The following is a 25,193-nucleotide window of genomic DNA, read 5'->3' on the forward strand; positions in this document are numbered from 1 at the left end:
TAGATTTAGTGGAAGCCGGGGAGGACTTCTGTTCCTGGGAACTAGCTGTATTGTGCAGCTTCTTTCCTCTACCCCTGCCTCTGGCAAGAAAGGACGCACCTCGTACTTTCTTGCCTTTTTGTGATCGAAAGGACTGCATTTGATAATACGGTGCCTTCTTAGGTTGTGAGGGAATATATGGCAAAAAATTTGACTTTCCAGCCGTAGCTGTGGAGACCAGGTCCGAGAGACCGTCCCCAAACAATTCCTCACCCTTGTAAGGTAAAACCTCCATGTGCCTTTTTGAGTCGCCATCGCCTGTCCATTGCCGAGTCCACAGGACCCTTCTGGCAGAAATCGACATTGCATTTATTCTAGAGCCCAGTAGGCTAATGTCTCTTTGAGCATCTCTCATATATAGGACAGCGTTTTTTATATGCCCCAGGGTCAGCACTATAGTATCCTTGTCCAAGGTATCAAGTTCCTCAGATAAGGTATCTGTCCATGCTGCTACAGCACTACACATCCAGGCCGACGCAATCGCCGGCCTTAGTAGGGTACCTGAATGTGTATAAATGGACTTCAGGATACCCTCCTGCTTTCTATCCGCAGCATCTTTTAGGGTGGCCGTATCCTGTGACGGTAGGGCTACCCTCTTGGATAAGCGTGTTAAAGCTTTGTCTACCCTAGGGGAGGATTCCCAGCGTAACCTGTCCGTTGGCTGGAAAGGATACGCCATAAGCATCCGTTTGGAAATCTGCAGTTTTCTATCTGGAGATTCCCAAGCCTTTTCACATAACTCATTTAATTCATGTGAAGTGGGAAAGGTCACCTCTTGCCTTTTTTCCCCATACATATAAACCCTCTTGTCAGGGACTGGGGTTTCCTCTGTGATGTGCAACACATCCTTCATTGCTATAATCATGTAACGGATGGCTTTAGCCATTTTAGGCTGTAACTTTGCATCATCGCCATAGACACTGGAGTCAGAATCCGTGTCGACATCTGTGTCAATAATTTGGGATAGTGCGCGCTTCTGAGACCCTGACGGCCTCTGCGACATAGGATCAGGCATGGGCTGAGACCCCGGCTGTCCCAAGGCTTCAGCTTTATCCAACCTTTTATGCAAGGAAGTAACATTATCATTTAAAACCTTCCACATATCCATCCAATCGGGTGTCGGCGGCGACCCCACATTCATTTGCTCCCGCTCTGCTTCCACATAGCCTTCCTCGTCAAACATGCCGACACAAGCGTACCGACACACCACACACACAGGGGATGCTCTTTTTGAAGACAGTTCCCACACAAGGCCTTTTGGAGAGACAGAGAGAGAGTATGCCAGCACACACCCCAGCGCTATATGTCCCAGGAGGGTAGATGCTAGAATCAAGTGGGCTAAGGGACCTTTTCCGTAAGGGGGAGGAGTTACGACGCAAGGGGGAGGAGCTAGGCCAGCGGGATAGTTCCTCTACTATCCACGCCACCAACTATTACCTATAGTAATTAGGTGGTGAGCGAAGCGAGCCACCGTGCCCGAAGCGTGGCGAGCGAAGCGAGCCCGCGAGGGTACTTTTCGGGTACCCTGTTCGTCCGTAGCTCCTCCCCCTGGTAACGTAGCTCCTCCCCTCAATACGTCACAAGGTCCCTTCAGCCCCTCCGATATAGAACCAACCGTCCCAGGAGTCACACAGTAACTTAGTGTTAACCCAGTAGCTGCTGTATATATTGTTTTTGCGCCAAATTTTTGTGCCCCCCCCCCTCTCTTTTTACCCTCTTCTACCGTGATTCTGCAGGGGAGAGCCTGGGGAGCTTCCTCTCAGCGGAGCTGTGGAGAGAAAATGGCGCTGGTGAGTGCTGAGGAAGAAGCCCCGCCCCCTCAGCGGCGGGCTTCTGTCCCGCGTTTGTGTGTAAAATAATGGCGGGGGCTCATGCATATATACAGTGCCCAACTGTATATATGCTACTTTCTGCCAAGAGGTTCCTAATTGCTGCACAGGGCGCCCCCCCCCCCTGCGCCCTGCGCCCTACAGTGACCGGAGTATGTGGGTTTAGTGTGGGAGCAATGGCGCACAGCTGCAGTGCTGTGCGCTACCTCATATGAAGACTGGAGTCTTCTGCCGCCGATTTCGACGTCTTCTTGCTTCTGACACTGGCTTCTGTCTTCAGGCTCTGCGAGGGGGGCGGCGGCGCGGCTCCGGGATCGGACGACCAAGGGTGCGATCCTGTGTACGATCCCTCTGGAGCTAATGGTGTCCAGTAGCCTAAGAAGCATGACCTATCTTCAGTGAGTAGGTTTGCTTCTCTCCCCTCAGTCCCACGTAGCAGAGAGTCTGTTGCCAGCAGATCTCTCTGAAAATAAAAAAACATACAAAATACTTTCTTTTTAGCAAGCTCAGGAGAGCTCACTAAGTAGCACCCAGCTCGTCCGGGCACAGATTCAAACTGAGGTCTGGAAGAGGGACATAGAGGGAGGAGCCAGAGCACACCAGTATCCAAATTCTTTCTTAAAGTGCCCTGTCTCCTGCGGAGCCCGTCTATTCCCCATGGTCCTTACGGAGTCCCCAGCATCCACTAGGACGTTATAGAAAAACAAATCAACGTGACCTTTATCCATCGTAGAGTGATTGACCACTTGGCTATAGCTTTAGAAATCCATGCACAGGCAATAGTAGGCTGCAGTATAGCCCCTGAAGCTGTGTATCTGGATTTGAGCATAGCATCCACTTTGCGATCTGCCGGGTCCTTCAACGCGGCAGAACCCAGGACTGGTAAGACCACCTGTTTTGACAGCCTGAAGACAGAGGCGCCAACTATAGGCGGGGACTCCCATTTTTTTCTATCGTCTTCCGGGAAGGGAAAAGCAACCAGGACCCTTTTAGGGATCTGGAATTTTTTCTCCGGGTTTTCACAAGCTTTTTCAAATATAGCATTTAATTCTTTAGATGCCGGGAAGGTGAGAGGGGCTTTCTTACGGTCCGTAAAAAAGGCCTCCACAACCTGCTCAGGAGGTGTGTCAGAAATATGTAACACATCCCGCATGGCCTCAATCATCAACTGCGCCCCCTTAGCAAGTGATGCCGTCCCCCTCGACACATCCCCATCACCGTCTGCTCTGTCAGAATTGGTATCCGTGTCATCCTGCATAATTTGGGCAAGAGCACGTTTGTGAGAATGTACCGCAGGGGGCCCCAAGGGAGCAGTATCAGACCATACTGCCATAGAGGATTGCAATACCTGAGTTGCATACTCAGTCCTTGCAACCCTTTCAGAAATCTGAGAAATAGCCCCCCTAAGAGAGGCTATCCACTCCGGTTCCCTAGCTGGGATCTGCGCTACAACAGTGCAATCCTGATTACATGGGATGGGATCTTCCTGAGAAGATAAATCCTCTGCAGCATATGAGACAGAGTCTCTAGACATGTTTGCTTGTACACCCCACATACACACAGGGTACAGGGCAGACAGAGTTTCCCCCCCAAGAATGGCAGAGAGACACAGAGATTGGAGCCAACCCACACACAGCACTATATAGGTATAGGGAGACCCTTAACCAGCGCTGACCGTGACCCTTAATAGGTGACACAGTCTTACACAGCCTCTCCTCCCTTCTACAACCCCCTGGTACCGTACAGATAGCTGGAGTTGCTCTGGAGGAACTGCTCTTCCACTGACAGCATGTCTGCAGGCAGGAAAATGGCGCTGAACGCTGCTGGGTCCGCTCTGAGAAGCTCCGCCCTCTTAATGGCGCTGTCTTCCCACTCTTCCAAGATAATACTGGCCTGAGGATTTTGTGTTGGCTGAGATCCGCACACCCCGACAGGCTTTCTGGTCTGTAGGGTTAAGGCGCTGGCTCAGGGCACCCCTCACAGCGCCGCACCTAAGTACTGCTGAGCCTCCCCCGGAGCGCAGTTAGTACTGCGCTCCTACCCTGTAGCTGCCATCTTCACACCGACCCCCGCTTGCTAGGGGGGGTCGGTGACTCACTACCGGCATTACATCAACTTTTTATAACACTTTCGGCCACAGCATGTGCACTGCTGAGACCCAGGATGTAGCAAGCTAACTTAGCATCTGGTCTTAGACCAGGATGTGGAAGACTGTGCAGGGCAGCAATGACCGGAGATTCCTCCCAACTGCCCAGCGATCAGGACATTTCAGTCCCAATCGTGACAGAGAACAGGAGTGTAATAGGCTCCCGACTCCACCACTGGGACCATACAGTTACTTGTAATAACAGAGGAGGGTGCAGACTGTTGTAGTGACTAAATAGGATTTTAATACCTACCGGTAAATCCTTTTCTCTTAGTCCGTAGAGGATGCTGGGCGCCCGTCCCAGTGCGTACTGTATCTGCAGTTATTGGGTATGTTTACACACATGGTGTGTTGTGTTTCAGTCAGCCTGTTGCTGATGAGGTTCATGCCATGGCATGCGTTATGCTGTTATTGGTTGTGTTTACACACACAGGTTGTGTTATGCTTTATGTCAGCGTAATGCTGCATATTCTTCATTCCGTCGGCTGGTGTTCTATTGAATGCCAAGTTCTGCGGCATACTGAGGTGTGAGCTAGTAAGATGCTCACCGTGGTTTAACAATAAATTCTTTCCTCGAAATGTCCGTCTCCCTGGGCACAGTTACTTAAACTGGACTCTGGAGGAGGGGCATAGAGGGAGGAGCCAGTTCACACCCAATCAAGGTCTTAAAGTGTGCCTATGTCTCCTGCGGATCCCGTCTATACCCCATGGTTCTTGAAGCATCCTCTACGGACTAAGAGAAAAGGATTTACCGGTAGGTATTAAAATCCTATTTTTTCGCATACGTCCTAGAGGATGCTGGGGATGCTTCAAGAACCATAGGGTTTATACCAAAGCTCTAGAACGGGCGGGAGAGTGCGGACGACTGCAGCACCGAATGACCAACAAGAGGTCCTCATCAGCCAGGGTATCAAACCTGTAAAACTCCGTAAAGGTGTTTGATCCAGGCCAAGTAGTAGCTTGGCCAAGCTGTAATGCCGAGATCCCTCGGCCAGCCGCCCAGGATGAGCCCACCTTTTTACTAGAATGGGCCTCCACCTATTTCGGTAATGGCAATCCTGCCGTAGAAGGATCCTGCTGAATCGTAGTACGGATCCAGCGCGCAATAGTCTGCTTGGAAGCAGTAGCCCCAATCTTGTTGGGAGCCCATCGGACAAACAGAGCCTCTGTTTTCCTAACATGAGCCGTTCCGGCGACAGTTTTTCAAAGCTCTGACCACATCGAGAGACTTCGATTTCGCCAAGCTGCCAGTAGTCACTGATACCACAATAGGCTGGTTTACGTGAAACCACTTTATTAGCAGAAATTGCTGACGAGTTCTCAACTCCGCTCTATCAGCCTGGAAGATTAAAAAAGGGGCTTTTGTGAGACAAAGCCGCCAAATCAGATACCCGCCTCGCGGATGCTAAGGCCAACATCATGACTACTTTCCCAGTAAAATTTTTTAATGCAACCTTACGTAAAGGTTCAAACCAATGAGATTGCAGGAACTGCAACACCACATTAAGATCCCCTGGAGACACAGGGGGCACAACGGGAGGTTGGATGTGCAACACGCCTTTCAAGAAGGTCTGTATTTCTGGAAGGGAGGCCAATTCCTTCTGAAAGAAAATTGATAGGCTCCATTAAAGTACAAATTTCGACCCTAACTTTAGGCCCGCATCCACACCTACTTGCAAAATATGGAGCAACCGCCCTCACGGAAAATCCTCCGTAGGAGCTTTTTTGGATTCACACCAAGACACCTATTTTCTCCAAATACGGTGGTAATGCTTTGCCGTTACTTCTTTTCTAGCCTGTAGAAGTGTGGGAATGACTTCACTAGGAATACCCTTCCGGGCTAGGATTTGGCATTCAACCGCCATGCCGTCAAACGCAGCCGCAGAAAGTCTTGATACACGCATGGCCCCTGTTGCAACAGGACCTCTCGAAGAGGAAGAGGCCAGGGATCTTCTATGAGCAACTCCTGAAGATCTGGATACCAGGCCCTCCTTGGCCAGTCTGGACCAATGAGTATCGCCATAACCCTTGTTCCTCTTATGATCTTTATCACCTTGGAATGAGCGGAAGTGGAGGGAACATCTAGACCGACTGAAACACCCACGGTGTCACCAGGGCGTCCACCTCTATTACTTGAGGGTCCCTCGACCTGGAACAATATCTTTGAAGTTTCTTGTTGAGGCGAAACGTCAACATGTCTATTTGAGGAATTCCCCAACGACTTGACATTTCTGCAAAGACCTCTTGATGAAGACCCCACTCTCCTGAATGGAGATCGTGTCTTCTGAGGAAGCCTGTTTCCCAGTTGTCTACACCCGAAATGAAGATCGCTGACAGCGCGTTTACATGCCTTTCCGCCAGCGGAAAACTTTTGTGGCTTCTGCCATCCCCGCTCTGCTCTCCGATCTGCCCTGGCGGTTTACGTACGCCACTGCTGTATGTTGTCCGACTGAATTAAGACGGGCAGACCACGAACAAAATGTTCCAGAACGTTTATGTGCAGACAAGCTTCCTGGCTTGACCATTTTCCCTGGAAATTCGTTTCCCCCTGAATGATTGCTCCCCAGCCCTGGAAACTTGCATCCACGGACACCAGGATCCCATCCTGGATCGCGAACCGTCATCCCTCTAGGAGGTGAGAACTGAGCAGCCACCACGGGAGAGAAATTCTGGTCTTGGAAGATAAGATTATCTTCCGGTGCATGTGCAGGTGAGATCCGGACCACATGTCCAATTGGTCCCGCTACAAAACACTCTGGCAGTTAACCTGCTTACTGAATGGCCTCGTAGGCCGCAATCCTCTTTTTCATCAATGGAACGTAGTGATGGATTGACACTGTTGTAGAGCTGACCCGACTCTGGATCTTCAGAGCTCTTTCCATTGAAAGAAAACAAACTCTCAACAGTTTTGTATCTAACCTTCTTCCCAACTTCGACAACCGCGTCGTTCGGATCAATCGTGATTCTGGTAAGTTTAGGAGCCAATCACTTTGTTGAAGCTCCGTCAGGAATAAAACAACGTTTTGCACCACTTGTTTCTTGCCCTCCCCGTACGCAGGAGAGCATCCCAGTACAGAGTAATAATGACTCTTGTACTATTAAAAGAAAACCATCATACCGCCATCACCACGGTGAATTGGCACTGACAATCCTGAATAGCAAACCAGGTAAGCCTAATGCGGAAGAACCGTATTTAGACCTTCTTTCTCCTTAACAGATTGGAGATCCCTGCCCAGAGAGATTCCACCATGTAGTTCAACTTCTTAAGTAGAAATTGTTTGGAAATGTTCTGATCGAGCCTTTTGGCCTCAGAAGCCCGAAAAAGCTTGAATAACAGCTTTTATCCTTTTTTTTTTTTTTTTTTTAGTGACCGGGACAGCAGGACAATGACCTGATCCTGACCCAACTCTTGTATGGCGTCGCCTACTACCTCCCCGTCCAGGGGAGAATTGGAAAGGTATATTTGAAAAATCAGTGAGGGGAATGGTCTGGAAACTCCAGTATGTTCCCCTAGGGACTCTATTCTCAAACTCACTGGTCCAAGTCCGTACCAGGACCGACTGAGGAGTATTAGGAGTATTAGACGTGGTCCCATCGGTGTGGGCTCCCGCAAGATAAACCCAGCGACATGCGGTGGATGTGGTAGAAACAGAGGATGATTTCTGTTTCAGCGAACTTGAAAAGGCTGCTAACCTCTTACCTTTTCACCTTACTCTACCTGCAAAAAAGGGGAAAAACCGTATCCATCCGGTCTAAATGACTACATCGTACCAAAATGCGTCACCAACCGTTGTAAGGGAACATAGGTCAAGAAGGTAGACTTACCAGTGGTATCTGCCGAGATCAACTTAACAAAGCCATCCCCAAACCAGGTTTCACCTTCATAGGGAAGATACTCCAGTTCTTCTCGGAGTCAGTCTCAGCCTTCCATTGGTGAATCCACAAGAGTACTATATCCCTTGTAGTCGCACGGCGGTATGCTGCAATGACATAGACATAACTCAACTTAAGTTGCATACAACTACTCACCCATGCGCATGTAATGCAAGTATAAAACAACGTACATGCGGACACATAATTAGAGTATCACATATCTTCCTGCATACGATCCTTTGTGACAGGTCCCCGTGCAGAACAGGGGGTGACTCTCACCTTCTATCCATTGAGAAGGACAAACTTTACCTCAGCATTCATTATAAATATCTTTATATACATATATACATACATATATACCTTCCAATGCACCTATACACACATCTATCTATCTATCTATCTATATATCTATATATATATATATATATATATATATATATATATATATATACATACACACACACACATAACTAAACATATATATATCTACATATACATATTTTTTGTCAGGAACAGCAAGATCCCTAGTGACGTTAATACGTTCTAATGTGTATGAACAGGTACTGAATGCCAATTTTTGAGGATCTGATCAGGAAACATTATGGTCGACCTAAGAAAGATTTTCGAGTCGATCTCAGGGAGTAATAACTTGGCAAAATAACATTTTTGCGACCCTGAAGGGTCTGAGAGAAATCTATTCTATGAATATGACTCCCACCATAAAATTATCACGTCTGTGATTGTGCCACAGACCAATATAATCATACTATACATACATATTACATATAGGTATAGATCTATCTGATATGCATCATATTATATGTCCAAATCCACCCAGTCAGATATTGTTGGTGCCGACAGGGACACCCCCCACGTCTGTGTCTCTCATATAGTTTTCTCTTGGGATAAATATACCTCTACTGACATGTTGACATATTTACATGTACTAAGTACCATTAGGAGTCCACAGCACCGACATAGTCCTTCCCTTTGTGGCAGAGCCCTCAGCCTCAAATATTCCGACACACGTGTACCAAACACCCACCGACATTTCACTGGCTATAAAGGGACAGACCCCAGTACATTTTGTCATGGAAACACAGGAGTTTATCAGCTCATTTTCCCCAGCGCCCATGATATAGTGTTTTTATTTCACTTTATATCACTCCAAACCACTGTGCCCCCCCCCCCCCATTTTCCACTCTGATCCATGCAGCAGTGTTTAGCGTCTCTGTGAGGAGAAAATGGCGCTGAAAGTGCTGTGAGGGCTAAGCCACGCCCACTCACCGGCGCGCTTCAGTCCCTCTCAAATTTACATCTTTATACTGGTGGGGGTCTATATTTTAGTGCCTAGGCACTTATAATACCAGTTTTAGAAGCTTCAGTGTCCATGCTGCCCAGGGCGCCCCCCCTGCGCCCTGCCAGTGCCGCTGTGTGTGTGGGAGCATGGCGCGCTGCGCGGTACCTCAACACTGAAGTCTTCTTTTCTTCTTTATACTCACCCGGCTTCTTTCTTCCGGCTCTGTGAGGGGGGTGACGGTGCGGCTCCGGGAACAAGCAGCTAGGCGTACCAAGTGATCGAACCCTCTGGAGCTAATGGTGTCCAGTAGCCTAAGAAGCAGAGCCTTTAACTAAGAAGAAGTAGGTCTGACTTCTCTCCCCTCACTCCCACGATGCAGGGAGCCTGTAGCCAGCAGGTCTCCCTGAAAATAAAAAAACAAACATAAAGTCTTTTAGAGAAACTCAGTAGAGCTCCCCTGTGTGTGACCAGTCTCTCTGGGCACAGAATCTAAACTGGAGTCTGGAGGAGGGGCATTCACACCCAATCAAGGTCTTAAAGTGTGCCTATGTCTCCTGCGGATCCCGTCTATACCCCATGGTTCTTGAAGCATCCCCAGGATCCTCTAGGACGTATGAGAAAAAAGTAGAATGTGTGACTCTTCTATATCTAGTGGTTATTGCTCACCTGTGCTGATATCTACAGGTATTTCCTCCTTCTTAATGTTGACATATAAGTCGGCTTCATCTTTTGGCGTTGGTACAACAATCTCTTTCACATCCCCCAAAGTATCAACCTAGATGATAAATGGGAAAAGAACATAAATACTTCCCTGTTTGCCCTGTATAATACTACAGTATGATACGCAGTGATGGATAATCCTATCTACATGTACCTGGCAATTCTCTAAGGTACTCTGATCTTCCTCTGCAGTATCCAGGGAATAACGAGGACTGGGACCGCTCTCCGGTGTATTCCTGTTAGAGGATCCAACTGCAGGAAACACATAGTGACTGGATGACTAAAGGACCAGAGAAATGTGTAGAGTATTATACACTAAGGGCCCGATTCAATAAGGATTGCAAAATTTGCAATTCGCAATCTGGACGATTATCAAACGACTGCGCATGCGCTAGCAAAATCAGTGACAGAAAATGCGTAAACATTGTAATCGCAATGCAGCCGCTGTTTGAGTGACACGAATCCGGTGTTTCATGGCGGAAAAACGCGCAGGCATGCCCAGGCGTTTTTAAGGAGGGCCTCTGATGTCAGCGATGACCACTCTTAGCCTCTTGTTTAGCAAAAAATGTGGCCGACCTTGCCTGGTGCAGAAAACTCTTCTATGTTCCGGTAATTGCATATGGTTTTGCGATCAGCTCACATACTGCGATGCATTTGCAGTTTTTACAATGGGCGTTTTTTCTCTATTTCTGGGAGGCAACCTTTTGACTGAAGAAACTGCCTTTAAGCAGAAACTGCAATACTTACTGAATCGAGCCCTAAATGTCCAAATGATTATGACCAGTGGGTTAGTCCTTGGGGAGGTCATTCAGACTGGGCTGATAATTTTGCAGCCCTGCGTTCAGATAGTCGCTGCCCCCAGGTGGAGTGTAAATTTGCGCGCGTGCGATCACATCAGGGTGATCGGGGCTGGAGCTGACGTCAGACACCCTTCCTGAAAACGCTTGGGAACACCTGCATTTTCCCGGACACTCCCAGTAAACGGTCAGTTACCACTGTCGAAGTCAAAAATATTACATAGAGAAAACATACAAACTCCACACATTATGAGTCGCTATGCTTGCGAATACGCGTGAGCACAGCAATATATGGTAACATACGCACTCACGCAGACATATATCTGCCACAAAGATATATTTAACACATATTTCATACAGCACATAAATTAAACATGTCAAGCACTAGACATTATAAGGTTTTAAATTATATAATGGAGTATAACATCATGTATGTGTATTGTTGGAGCGGAGCAAGATGGAAATGTCGTGCTTGGTGTCAAAATGATCAATGGAATGTGTGGATTCATTTGATGCCTGTGATTAGGTTGTAGCACATTGCAATGAGTAGTTATGATTAAATGTAGGAATATGAAGTCACTCTTTTTTTTTTTTTTTTATAATTTTTATTCATGGGATCACAAAAACAAACAGATACCAATAGACAGTGGTTACAGCATATTACATTGCAAATACAGTATAATAGTTGATAATTATAAAGATAACCAAAAAAAGGAACAGTGATCCATTTTTGACCCAGAGAGCGGGTAGTATAAAACAGAAAAGGTGGCAGTCAGCAGCGCAGCTGACAGACTGACATTAATAAGTAAAAATAGAGAGAGGTCGAGTAGAAAGAAAGACAGAGAAGAAAGAAAAATAGAGAAATAAACAAAATAGGATGGGGTAGAGTCCCCGGGAGGGTCCCATCAAATATAGTACGGGGTATTACAAGTTGAAAGGTGAAGGGGAAAGCTGGGAAGCCAGCCATGGACTCCATATTGTATCGAATGACTTAGAGGAGCAGTTTATGATGCTAGTCATGTAGTCCATGCGGTAAACGTACCAGATACGGGCAATTATAGATTGCATGGAAGGCGGGATAGGGTTTTTCCAATCTGCAGCTAGTTGACATGTCGTTGCAGAGACTATATGACGCAGCAGTTTATTTTGAAATTTTGTTAGCATTGGCAGGTTTAAGGGGAGGAGAATGTATTTAGGGTCGGAAGGAATAGGAATCTGCAATAAGCTAGAAATAAAATGTATCACTTCCCTCCACATATGCACTATTTTAGGACATGACCACCATATGTGTAGGAAAGAGCCCTCTGCGCCACATCCTCTCCAACACCTATCCGACGTATCCGGGTACATTTTGCTCAAGAGAGACGGTACATAATACCATCTATATAATAATTTATAGATATTCTCTTTGATTCTAACGCATTCCTCATCATCTAAAGCCGAGCCTAGGTCCATTTCCCATGCTCTCTCATGAGGATCACGCTGAGAGGGAGGGTCCCCAGTGAGAGTAGTATATAAGAAGGAAATAAGGCCTTTGGTTGAGTGGCGTCTGAAACATATAGTCTCAAACATGGTCAGGGGTCTGCTAGAGAGGACGCGGCCCAGTGAGGAATGAAAGTGTCTGAGTTGTAAAAACTGATAAAAGTATCTAGAGGGAATATCAATTTTTTTCTTGAATCTGAGTAAATTGAGGAAAACTGGTATCCCTGGTGATATCATTCAGATATAAGATGCCAAGGGGCAAACAATGATCTATTTGTACCAGGAGGGAATGCAGGGTTGTGTAATATTGGGATGATAGGGGATGGGGCTGGGGCCAAGCCGAATTTCCTATTAGCAAAGTCCCAAACCGTTAGTGAGCGGTAACCTATGGGGTGAGATGCTACATTTCTAGGGCGGGAGGATTTCGAAAGCCAGAGAAGAGAAGAGAGGGTAGAGAGACCTAGTTCGGCGGCTTCTATAGATACCCAGACTCTGCGAGATTCGGGGTTGCACCATTGTACGCAGTGTGAGAGCCGTGTGGCTAAATAATATCTTCTGAAGTCTGGGATGCCTAGGCCGCCACTAAATGTGGGGCGCTGTAGAAGTTTCAATCGTACTCGGGGGCGCTTATTAGCCCATATGAATTGTGACGTGTGAAATTGTAAGAATTTAAAAAATAAGAATTTACTTACCGATAATTCTATTTCTCGTAGTCCGTAGTGGATGCTGGGAACTCCGTAAGGACCATGGGGAATAGCGGCTCCGCAGGAGACTGGGCACAAAAGTAAAGCTTTAGGACTACCTGGTGTGCACTGGCTCCTCCCCTTATGACCCTCCTCCAAGCCTCAGTTAGGATACTGTGCCCGGACGAGCGTACACAATAAGGAAGGATTTTGAATCCCGGGTAAGACTCATACCAGCCACACCAATCACACCGTACAACCTGTGATCTGAACCCAGTTAACAGCATGATAACAGAGGAGCCTCTGAAAAGATGGCTCACAACAATAATAACCCGATTTTTGTAACAATAACTATGTACAAGTATTGCAGACAATCCGCACTTGGGATGGGCGCCCAGCATCCACTACGGACTACGAGAAATAGAATTATCGGTAAGTAAATTCTTATTTTCTCTGACGTCCTAGTGGATGCTGGGAACTCCGTAAGGACCATGGGGATTATACCAAAGCTCCCAAACGGGCGGGAGAGTGCGGATGACTCTGCAGCACCGAATGAGAGAACTCCAGGTCCTCCTCAGCCAGGGTATCAAATTTGTAGAATTTAGCAAACGTGTTTGCCCCTGACCAAGTAGCTGCTCGGCAAAGTTGTAAAGCCGAGACCCCTCGGGCAGCCGCCCAAGATGAGCCCACCTTCCTTGTGGAATGGGCTTTTACAGATTTTGGCTGTGGCAGGCCTGCCACAGAATGTGCAAGCTGAATTGTACTACAAATCCAACGAGCAATAGTCTGCTTAGAAGCAGGAGCACCCAGCTTGTTGGGTGCATACAGGATAAACAGCGAGTCAGATTTTCTGACTCCAGCCGTCCTGGAAACATATATTTTCAGGGCCCTGACTACGTCCAGCAACTTGGAGTCCTCCAAGTCCCTAGAAGCCGCAGGTACCACAATAGGCTGGTTCAAGTGAAACGCTGAAACCACCTTAGGGAGAAATTGAGGACGAGTCCTCAATTCTGCCCTGTCCGTATGAAAAATTAGGTAAGGGCTTTTATAGGATAAAGCCGCCAATTCTGAGACACGCCTGGCTGAAGCCAGGGCCAACAGCATTACCACTTTCCATGTGAGATATTTTAAGTCCACAGTGGTGAGTGGTTCAAACCAATGTGATTTTAGGAACCCCAAAACTACATTGAGATCCCAAGGTGCCACTGGAGGCACAAAAGGAGGCTGTATATGCAGTACCCCCTTGTGCAGGAAACGACCCAGTTGAAATTCCTTTGTAGGGGGGCCTTCCTGGCCTCGCACCACGCAACATATTTACGCCAAATACGGTGATAATGCTGTACGGTTACATCCTTCCTGGCTTTGATCAGGGTAGGGATGACTTCATCCGGAATGCCTTTTTCCTTCAGGATCCGGCGTTCAACCGCCATGCCGTCAAACGCAGCCGCGGTAAGTCTTGGAACAGACAGGGTCCCTGCTGGAGCAGGTCCTTTCTTAGAGGTAGAGGCCACGGGTCCTCTGTGAGCATCTCTTGAAGTTCCGGGTACCAAGTCCTTCTTGGCCAATCCGGAGCCACGAGTATAGTCCTTACTCCTCTCCTTCTTATGATTCTCAGTACCTTGGGTATGAGAGGCAGAGGAGGGAACACATACACTGACTGGTACACCCACGGTGTTACCAGAGCGTCCACAGCTATTGCCTGAGGGTCCCTTGACCTGGCGCAATACCTGTCTAGTTTTTTGTTGAGGCGGGACGCCATCATGTCCACCTTTGGTTTTTCCCAACGGTTCACAATCATGTGGAAGACTTCTGGGTGAAGTCCCCACTCTCCCGGGTGGAGGTCGTGTCTGCTGAGGAAGTCTGCTTCCCAGTTGTCCACTCCCGGAATGAACACTGCTGACAGTGCTATCACATGATTTTCCGCCCAGCGAAGAATCCTTGCAACTTCTGCCATTGCCCTCCTGCTTCTTGTGCCGCCCTGTCTGTTTACGTGGGCGACTGCCGTGATGTTGTCTGACTGGATCAGCACCGGCTGACCTTGAAGCAGAGGTCTTGCTAGGCTTAGAGCATTGTAGATGGCCCTTAGCTCCAGGATATTTATGTGAAGTGATGTCTCCAGGCTTGACCACAAGCCCTGGAAATTTTTTCCCTGTGTGACTGCTCCCCAGCCTCTCAGGCTGGCATCCGTGGTCACCAGGACCCAGTCCTGAATGCCGAATCTGCGGCCCTCTAGAAGATGAGCACTCTGCAACCACCACAGGAGAGACACCCTTGTCCTTGGTGACAAGATTATCCGCTGATGCATCTGAAGATGCGACCCGGACCATTTGTCTAGCAGATCCCACTGGAAGGTTCTTGCGTGGAATCTGCCGAATGGGATTGCTTCGTAAGAAGCCACCATCTTTCCCAGGACCCTTGTGCATTGATGCACTGAGACTTGGCCTGGTTTTAGGAGATTTCTGACTAGTTCGGATAACTCCCTGGCTTTCTCCTCCGGGAGAAACACCTTTTTCTGGACTGTGTCCAGGATCATCCCTAGGAATAGAAGTCGTGTCGTCGGGATCAGCTGCGATTTTGGAATATTGAGAATCCAACCGTGCTGGCGCAGCACTATCTGAGATAGTGCTACTCCGACTTCCAACTGTTCCCTGGATCTTGCCCTTATCAAGAGATCGTCCAAGTAAGGGATAACTAAAACTCCCTTCCTTCGAAGGAGTATCATCATTTCGGCCATTACCTTGGTAAAGACCCGGGGTGCCGTGGACAATCCAAACGGCAGCGTCTGAAACTGATAGTGACAGTTCTGTACCACAAACCTGAGGTACCCTTGGTGAGAAGGGTAAATTGGGACATGTCCAGAGACACCATATAGTCCCCTTCTTCCAGGTTTGCAATCACTGCTCTGAGTGACTCCATCTTGAATTTGAACCTTTGTATGTAAGTGTTCAAGGATTTTAGGTTTAAAATTGGTCTCACCGAGCCGTCCGTTTTCGGTACCACAAATAGTGTGGAATAGTACCCCTTTCCCTGTTGTAGGAGGGGTACCTTGATTATCACCTGCTGGGAATATAGCTTGTGAATGGCTTCCAATACTGCCTCCCTGTCTGAGGGAGACGTCGGTAAAGCAGACTTTAGAAAACGGCGAGGGGGAGACGTCTCGAATTCCAATTTGTACCCCTGAGATACCACCTGAAGGATCCAGGGGTCCACTTGCGAGTGGGCCCACTGCGCACTGAACTTCTTGAGACGGGCCCCCACCGTGCCTGAGTCCGCTTGTAAAGCCCCAGCGTCATGCTGAGGACTTTGCGGAGGCGGGAGAGGGCTTTTGTTCCTGGGAACTGGCTGTTTGTTGCAGTCTTTTTCCTCTCCCTCTGCCACGGGCAGAAATGAGGCGTCTTTTGCCCGCTTGCCCTTATGGGGCCGAAAGGACTGCGCCTGATAATACGGCGTCTTCTTAGGTTGAGAAGCTACCTGGGGTAAAAATGTGGATTTTCCAGCAGTTGCCGTGGCTACCAGGTCTGATAGACCTACCCCAAATAACTCCTCCCCCTTATAAGGCAATACTTCCATGTGCCTTTTAGAATCCGCATCACCTGACCACTGCCGCGTCCATAAACCTCTTCTTGCAGAAATGGACAGCGCGCTAACTCTTGATGCCAGTCGGCAAATATCCCTCTGTGCATCACGCATATATAGAAATGCATCCTTCAAATGCTCTATAGTCAGTAATATACTGTCCCTATCTAGGGTATCAATATTTTCAGTCAGGGAATCCGACCACGCCAGGCCCGCACTGCACATCCAGGCTGAGGCGATTGCTGGTCGCAGTATAACACCCGTGTGAGTGTATATACATTTTAGGATATTCTCCAGCTTTCTATCGGCAGGTTCCTTTAGGGCGGCCGTATCAGGAGAGGGTAGTGCTACCTGTTTAGACAAGCGTGTGAGCGCTTTATCCACCCTAGGGGGTGTTTCCCAACGTGCCCTATCCTCTGGCGGGAAAGGGTACGATGCCAATAACCTTTTAGGAATTATCAGTTTTTTATCGGGGGAAACCCACGCCTCATCACACACTTCATTTAATTCCTCGGATACAGGAAAAACTACAGGCAGTTTTTTCTCACCAAACATAATACCCTTTTTAGTGGTACTTGTATTATCAGAGATATGCAATACATTTTTCATTGCTTCAATCATGTAACGTGTGGCCCTAGTGGAAGTCACGTTTGTCTCCTCATCATCGACACTGGAGTCAGTATCCGTGTCTGTGTCTGCCATTTGAGGTAACGGGCGTTTTAAAGCCCCTGATGGCGTTTGAGACCCCTGGACAGGCACAAGCTGAGTAGCCGGCTGTCTCATGTCGTCAACTGTCTGTCGTAAAGAGCTGACACTGTCACGCAATTCCTTCCATAAGCTCATCCACTCAGGTGTCGACTCCCTAGGGGGTGACAACTCTATAATAGGCAATTGCTCCGCCTCCATCTCATTTTCCTCCTCAAACATGTCGACACAATCGTACCGACACACCGCACACACACAGGGAATGCTCTGATAGAGGACAGGACCCCACTAGCCCTTTGGGGAGACAGAGGGAGAGTATGCCAGCACACACCAGAGCGCTATATATAGACAGGAATACCACTATAAAATGTGCTTTTCCCTTTATAGCTGCTGTTAGTATTAAAACTGCGCCAAATTAGTGCCCCCCTCTCTTTTTTACCCTTTTCTGTAGTGCAGGACTGCAGGGGAGAGTCAGGGAGATGTCCTTCCAGCGGAGCTGTGATGGAAAATGGCGCCCGTGTGCTGAGGAGATAGGCTCCGCCCCCTTCTCGGCGGCCTTTTCTCCCGCTTTTTGGTGAGTTCTGGCAGGGGTTAAAATACATCCATATAGCCCTTGGGGTTATATGTGGTGTATTTATGCCAGCCAAGGTGTTTACATTGCTGCTCAGGGCGCTCCCCCCTAGCGCCCTGCACCCTCAGTGACCGAAGTGTGAAGTGTGCCTGAGTAACAATGGCGCACAGCTGCAGTGCTGTGCGCTACCTTGTTGAAGACTGATGTCTTCTGCCGCCGATTTTTCCGGACCTCTTCTTGCTTCTGGCTCTGTAAGGGGGCCGGCGGCGCGGCTCTGAGACCGAGCTCCGAGGCTGGGCCTGTGTTCGGTCCCTCTGGAGCTAATGGTGTCCAGTAGCCTAAGAAGCCCAAGCTACCACCACTTAGGTAGGTTCGCTTCTTCTCCCTTTAGTCCCTCGATGCAGTGAGCCTGTTGCCAGCAGGTCTCACTGAAAATAAAAAACCTAAAACTAAACTTTCACTAAGAAGCTCAGGAGAGCCCCTAGTGTGCACCCTTCTCGGCCGGGCACAAAAATCTAACTGAGGCTTGGAGGAGGGTCATAGGGGGAGGAGCCAGTGCACACCAGGTAGTCCTAAAGCTTTACTTTTGTGCCCAGTCTCCTGCGGAGCCGCTATTCCCCATGGTCCTTACGGAGTTCCCAGCATCCACTAGGACGTCAGAGAAACATGGAGGAATAAATATCGGGAGGGTCTGGAATAGGTAAAGTATCCGAGGGAGCACGTTCATTTTCACCGAGTTTACCCTACCTATCCAAGAGATAAAAAGGCTAGACCAAGAAGACAAGTCTGACTTAATTCGATCTAAAAGCCTAGGGAAATTAGCTTGGTAAAGTTGATAATGGCTATGCGTTAGAAAAATACCTAAGTATTTTATCTTTTGCCGGTGCCATTGAAATGGAAAGGAATTTTCTAAAGAGAGCTTAACCGGTCCGGGGATATAAAAATTCAATACTTCAGTCTTACCTGTATTAAGTTTATAACCTGAATGTTTAGAGTAGAGGTCTATCTCAGAAAGGAGCGGCTGTATCGATTGAGATGGGGATCCCAAAGATATTAGAACATCGTCAGCGTATAACGCAATTTTATGTTCAGAAGGGCCTAACCCGCACTCCAGCTATATCTGTATTAGCTCGGATCCTTGCTGCCAGCGGCTCCATGACCAGGGCAAATAGCAATGGGGAGAGCGGGCATCCCTGTCTGGTGCCGTTAGTGATACCGAACGTGGAAGAGGTGAGGCGATTAACAGATAACCGTGGCAGTAGGGGATCTGTAAAGCGCTGAAACACCGTCTAGGAATTTGCCAGAAAAGCCTATCTTCCGTAACACTGAAAAAGCGAAGGGCCAGGAAATTCTGTCGAAAGCCTTCTCGGCATCCAGTGCTAGCAACAGCGAGGGTAGCTTTTGTTTATGGATAGAGTAAATCAAATCTATGGCTCTCCTGGTATTATCGGAGTCCTGGCGGCCAGAGATGAAGCCTACTTGGTCTGGATGTATCAATTGCGTGAGTAGGGGAGCCAAGCGGTTGGCTAAGATTTTAGCATAAATCTTAAGATCTACGTTCAGCAATGAGATCGGGCGATAGTTAGAACATTGCGTTGGATCCCTTTCCGGCTTCGGAATCACAATAATGTCGGCTTGTCCAGTCGCTGGCGCAAATGAAGCTCCCTCCAGAACACTATTAAAGAGCGAGGTAAGATAAGGAGCCAATTCCGTATGGAATGTTTTGTAATACTGAGCGGTAAAGCCATCTGGGCCAGGTGCAGCCGATGACCGCATAGATTTGATAGCGGCAACCGTCTCTTCCAGCGAGATATCCGCATTAAGAAGAGAAATCTGCTGCTCTGTCAGACATGGCAAGGGGGTATCGGATAAGTATGAACATGCTCCCTCCGGACCATCGGAGGGAAGAGGGGGGGCAGGGAGATTATATAAGGAGCTATAATAGTCCCGAAATTCCTCCACCATCAATTTAGGATCATAAGTGAGTGCGTTTAACATGGTAGAGTGTAGTTTTTCTATCATTCCCATAGCTCGCTTACCTCGTAACTTATTGGCTAAGAGGCTATCTATTTTATCCGCTTTATCGTAAAATTTTTGACGGAGCTTCTGTAGTATAGCTGCCGCCCTTCGCGATAAAAGGGTATTTAACTGACCCCTGAGGGTATTTATCTGGGAGAGTAGGGAGTCGCATGGGGCAGTTTTATGTTGGGTTAAAAGCGCAGAAATTTGAGATTCCAATGAGGAAACGTCCTGTGCTGCTTTCTTACGTATGGCTGAGGCCTTGGACATAAAATGACCGCGAATAGTGGCTTTATGTGCCTCCCAAACTAAACTAGAAGAGACTTCTGGGGAGGCGTTTTCCTCAACAAAAAAAATTCAGGTTCAGTTTAGTGTCTGAGAGAGTGGAGGGTGCGAAAGAAGGGTATCATCAAGACGCCATGTACGGGTCTTATTAGGGGTGCTATAGAAATCTACCAGGATATAAACCCCCGCATGGTCCGTCCATGAACAGGGAGTGATGCCTGTATCAGAAATCAATGTTGAGAGTGAGTGGGACACATGTATCATATCTATTCGAGAATAATGCTGATGAGGCGCAGAACAGTGGGTATAATCTCTAGCGTTGGAGTGTTTAAGACGCCAGGTGTCTCGTAAGTCAAGCTGTGTGAGGGAGGATGTTAATGTGAGGGCGGCTTCAGTCGGAGATGCTTCCTTCTTATTTTTGGGAGGAGTAGATTTATCTAAGGAAGGATCAATCACAGTATTAAAGTCCCCGCCTAAAATAATGTGGCCCTGCGCTACTCTAGTAAGACGCAAAAAGAATGTGCGGAAAAAACGGGATCTTGATTAGGGGCATATACAGACACAAGTGTTACAATTTCAGTGCGGAGCGTACCAATCACTATGAAGTATCGGCCGTCAGGATCAACTATGGTCGTAGTATGTACAAATGGAATGTTACGGTGGATCAGTATAGCCACCCCCCTTTTCTTACAGTCAGCAGAAGCAAAAAAGGTTTGGGAAAATTGCTTACCCTGAAGTTGAGAGTGTGTACCGGTGAAATGGGTCTCCTGAAGGAAAACTATATCAGCCTTCTCTCTCCGACAGGCGGATAACATCACTGTACGTTTCTTGGGAGAATTAAGCCCATTGCCATTTATAGAAACCAATTTAAGTGCCATGTGATACAAAGGAACAAAAGAGGAGCAATGGAAACCCCTCCCGAGGAAGAAGGAAAAGGAACGAAGAAGAGAAACAGTAAGAATCAAGAATCCGAGATGTAGGAAAAGAGAAAGTGATAGAGAACCCATACGGGAGAAAACCCTGAATTATAGGGTCCTAATCAAGGACCGCTACACAAATGTGAAACATTATATTTCAAAGTAACAAATAAAGGGAGCACAGGGGTGGCAGGAACAGCAACCCAATGCAGAAGAAACAGGTCCCTCTGGACCGCAACAGTTGAGTCGGCCGGAGCCGAAAATTCAATTACGCAACCCAGTATATGAAAAACAAAAAACAAAAGCGTACTGTGTCATATCCAACAGAGAAAAAATAAATAAATAAAATAAAAATAAAGGGGGGGGGGGGGGGGGGGGGGAACAGGGTAAACAAGATAAGCTCAGCGCAGTAGTACAAAACTAGGCAGAACATTTAACAAACGTTAAAGCTTGGCGAGCAATATAAGAACCTATGACATGCACATTAAGAGAAGTAAGATAATAGTCTCTCCTCCTATCTGGAGACACATCCTTAAAGTGTAGGAGACTATTCAATTATAGCACAAAAAAAAAGTCAGCCAAAATCAAGGAGGGTCGTTGGTGTCATTGCGATGACGTGTTACCCTCGTCCATTCAGGCGGTGGGATCTGGGAGTGTCGTGGCCCAGAAGAAGAGGCAGTCCCACCATCAGAGGACGGTATAGGGAGGAGACCAAGTTTAGCCAACAGATCTTGACCTTGAGATAAGGTTTTGACAGAGTGAGTGGAATTGTTCATTGTAACCTGTAGCATGAAAGGAAATCCCCATCTGTATCGTATTTGATGTTGGCGTAGTATCCTAGTAACGGGCTGGAGGTCCCGTCTCTTTTGAATGGTGGAGGGGGCCAGATCCTGAAAAACTTGCAACTGCATATCCCGAAAATCGATCACTGGAGAATCTCGTAATGACATCAGAATACGTTCCTTTGAACGAAAATAATGCAGACGGACTATGACGTCCCTGGGCGGTTGTGTCGGAGCAGGTTTCGCTCGGAGCGCTCTGTGGGCTCTATCACAAAGACAGTCGGCATCCGAAAGGTCAGGCAAGACGTGTTGGAAAAAGTCAGAAAGGATGGTAGAGCAGAGCTAAGGACTTATTCCGCCACATTGCGGATACGCAGATTGTTACGACGGGAGCGATTCTCTTGATCTTCTTGACGTTCTTTCAAGTCCTCCAGCTCATCATGGAATCTGGAAAGTTCCAAATCAAGACGTTGTTGAGAGCGGCAAAGGTCATCCGTCTTAGATTCAAGAGCGTCTGTACGATTACCAAGGGCCGTGAGATCAGACTTGAACTCGGCAATAGCCGTGGAGAGTTCTCGCTTAAAGGCGGATTGTACCCCTTCAAGTAAACTGGTCATGACTGCTTGGATCTGTGGGTCAATACCCGTCTCCGATGAACAGGGGGAGGAAGTAGAGTCCATGAGCAATGCAGGAGTCGGGGGGCCCTTAGATTTTTGTCCAAAAAAATTAGTAGGGGCCTGTGCATTTTTCTTGTTTCTTTGCGCCATTATGGAAGAGTGAACAGGGTAGGCGGGGTATCACAAATGTAAAAAGAGACACAGACGCTGTTTGTCGGACGTATGTTAAGTAGAAAAGGGAAAGATATACATAAAAAAACTATCACGGTCCAGGTAGGACAAATGGTATAGCTAGGCCAGCATCCTAGATAGTGCAGAGGGGGTGATAAGGGCCAGTGACCCTATCTCTATCCTCTCAGGGCTGTTAACAGGTAACGAGCAGCATTTAAGCAAATGACTGTAGAGTGACTCCAGGGGCGGGGAGAGCAAGGACCAGGCAGTGTAGGGAGGAGTGACAAGGGTAGGTGGCCCCACTATCGTACCTGGTTATCCTTGAGTGTCCCCAGGAGCCGGACCGGCGGGGTGGAGGGGGAAATGGAGTCCCCGGCTTTAGTAGAGGGAACAGGCCGCAACCCGCAGAGGGGTAGGAGACCCCTCCCGGCTCCGCGAACCCGAGTCCCACAGCAAAGAAGGTGTTCAGGCGCTGAGGAGACACACAGGGAGGCAGTGTAACAGGATGAAGCCCCAATAGTAATGTAGTTTTAGGGCTGTACAACCGGCGCTCTCACAAATCCTGTCCCACTTCAATGGCTGCCAAGCCACTCCCCTGTAAATATGTAATCTTATGTGGCCTTGCTATCTCCTGATCCTCTACAGTTGCAGTGAGGCCATAGAAGTGACAGGAACCCCGTAGATCTGGCCTGTGTAGACCCAGGTGGGGCCTTATCAGTTCACGGAGGGGCAGTATATGATGAATGGCCCAAGGGCCTTAACCAAAAGGCCCCTGGCCTGACAGTATTCACCACAGGGGCCGGGGAGTGCCTATGCGGGGTGCAGTGAGAGCAGGGAGGCCGCAGGGGTAGCCCCCCAGAAAACTGTTAGCATAGAGGGACAGGGGAATGGTAATTGTATGCTGTGGCTGTAACTGTAATTGATCCGTTTGTATCTATCTGCTTCCTGTGTAAATGTAACATTATAACTGAATGATATATACTCTACATGTGTTATATTGTATACATACCCTTTTAAATATCAAAAACATACAATGAGCGTTGGACCTCAATCAGACAATGTGTGTGAGTACTTGTTTTCTCTTAGGGGATGTAGTGTTTGCGATGTACAGCGCACTTTTATCGTATATGGTAAAAGGATGCGCCTTGCGTCGGCAACATATATTAGCGCTGGCATTTTAAATATTTATTAGAAATTAATTTGACTCTTGCACCACCCACAAATGGCGTCCTCCTGTCAATCACCTTGTGAACGCCCGCACGAACAGATTTTCCGCACCAGCCCGTCGCTGACTGGCGATGCCCATTGTTGATGCCCAACGCGCATGCGCATTGTGGTGCATACGTATGCGCAATTAGTACCTGATCACCCGCTGTGCGAAAATTAATTGGTCACTGATTCAGACTATCCATAATTTGATGTACTGTTGCCAATCTGTGGGGACTGAACACGTCTGCCCACCCTCCGTTCTGCTCCAGCATCCAGTAGCCGTTTACAACCACAGCCCTTGCGCTCAGACCCAGTTTTCTGCCAGCTGGCCACTGTGTGTGTACTGTAACGGCTGCCGCCCTCGAACAACTCACCAGCGCAGCCAGTTTGGTAATGTTCACATCTCAGCTGTAACAGTCATTTTATGTTCATTAGTCTCTGCATACCTTCACCTTCCTGTTCTTATACAGGTTCAGGCTTCCTATATCAACACTATGGAGTTAATGGTTGGAGTAGCTATTACTGCTGCTTCCTTGGAAGCAGCAGTAATAGCTCTGTAATACAAGTAGACGCCTCCTGCTGCAGCAGTGATCCGAGCTCCATACTAGGATGCAGCACCGGATCACTGCGACTCCATTGGGCGGCTGGCGGCACAAACTGGGTTGTGCAATCCGCCCATCACATGTCCTCGTAAGAGTCCAGGAAATCTCCGTCCAACGACGGGGATCCAGGTCTCTTCCCTTCCGCTAAACGGCAGTGACACGCATCGGTTTTCACAAACGGAGGCCATCGCGCATACGCAGAACGGATCCTGCGCATCAGTACTTTGCGCATCCAGACACAGATCATTTGCGATCTGAATTTGACCCTATCTGCGGAATCGCTACTGTGCATAAAATAGCCTGGTGGTCATAATAACACAGTTATGTAAACTCTTCGCCTCGCTGTGCATTCAAACATTGCCCTAAAGCGCTGCGGAATATGTGTGCGCTATATAAATAACTGGTAATAATATTAATAATACAGAGTTTGGACACAAAGCCAATACCCACACCAGGGCCTGGCATAATGTAATATAGTATCACCGAATACTGTGCTCTTACTTTGTAGCTCATTCTTGATTGTCATGTCTTTGGTACAATCTTTGTGTCTTACAAACTTCCACACCTGCATGGAGAGACAGACAGTGACATCCTGACAGCTTATAGGAACCTGACACACAGTGACACAGTCATCACCCAGACACCTCCCTGGTGTTACTGTATAATGCCCCATTCCCAGCAGTCACCTCTCCAGTCATCACCCAGACACCTCCCCTGGTGTTACTGTATAATGCCCCATTCCCAGCAGTCACCTCTCCAGTCATCACCCAGACACATCCCTGGTGTTACTGTATAATGCCCCATTCCCAGCAGTCACCTCTCCAGTCATCACCCAGACACCTCCCCTGGTGTTACTGTATAATGCCCCAT

The 25,193-nt window shown here is 47.9% G+C and overlaps 1 protein-coding gene across 2 annotated transcripts in view; it reads right to left on the reverse strand.

Annotated features, from left to right (window-relative positions):
- Nucleotides 1-25,193, reverse strand: part of LOC135054832 (zinc finger protein OZF-like) — an 84,739-nt gene that overhangs the window by 48,582 nt on the left and 10,964 nt on the right. For both annotated transcript variants that reach the window (XM_063958216.1, XM_063958217.1), the window contains exons 4-6: nt 24,825-24,888; nt 10,062-10,159; nt 9,854-9,962 (exon numbers count right to left, since the gene is read on the reverse strand). In XM_063958216.1, coding sequence (XP_063814286.1) covers nt 9,854-9,962; nt 10,062-10,159; nt 24,825-24,888 — 271 coding nt within the window. The remainder of the gene's footprint in view (nt 1-9,853; nt 9,963-10,061; nt 10,160-24,824; nt 24,889-25,193) is intronic.

Source organism: Pseudophryne corroboree, chromosome 3, assembly GCF_028390025.1.
Source record: "Pseudophryne corroboree isolate aPseCor3 chromosome 3, aPseCor3.hap2, whole genome shotgun sequence".
Lineage (NCBI taxonomy): Eukaryota > Metazoa > Chordata > Amphibia > Anura > Myobatrachidae > Pseudophryne > Pseudophryne corroboree.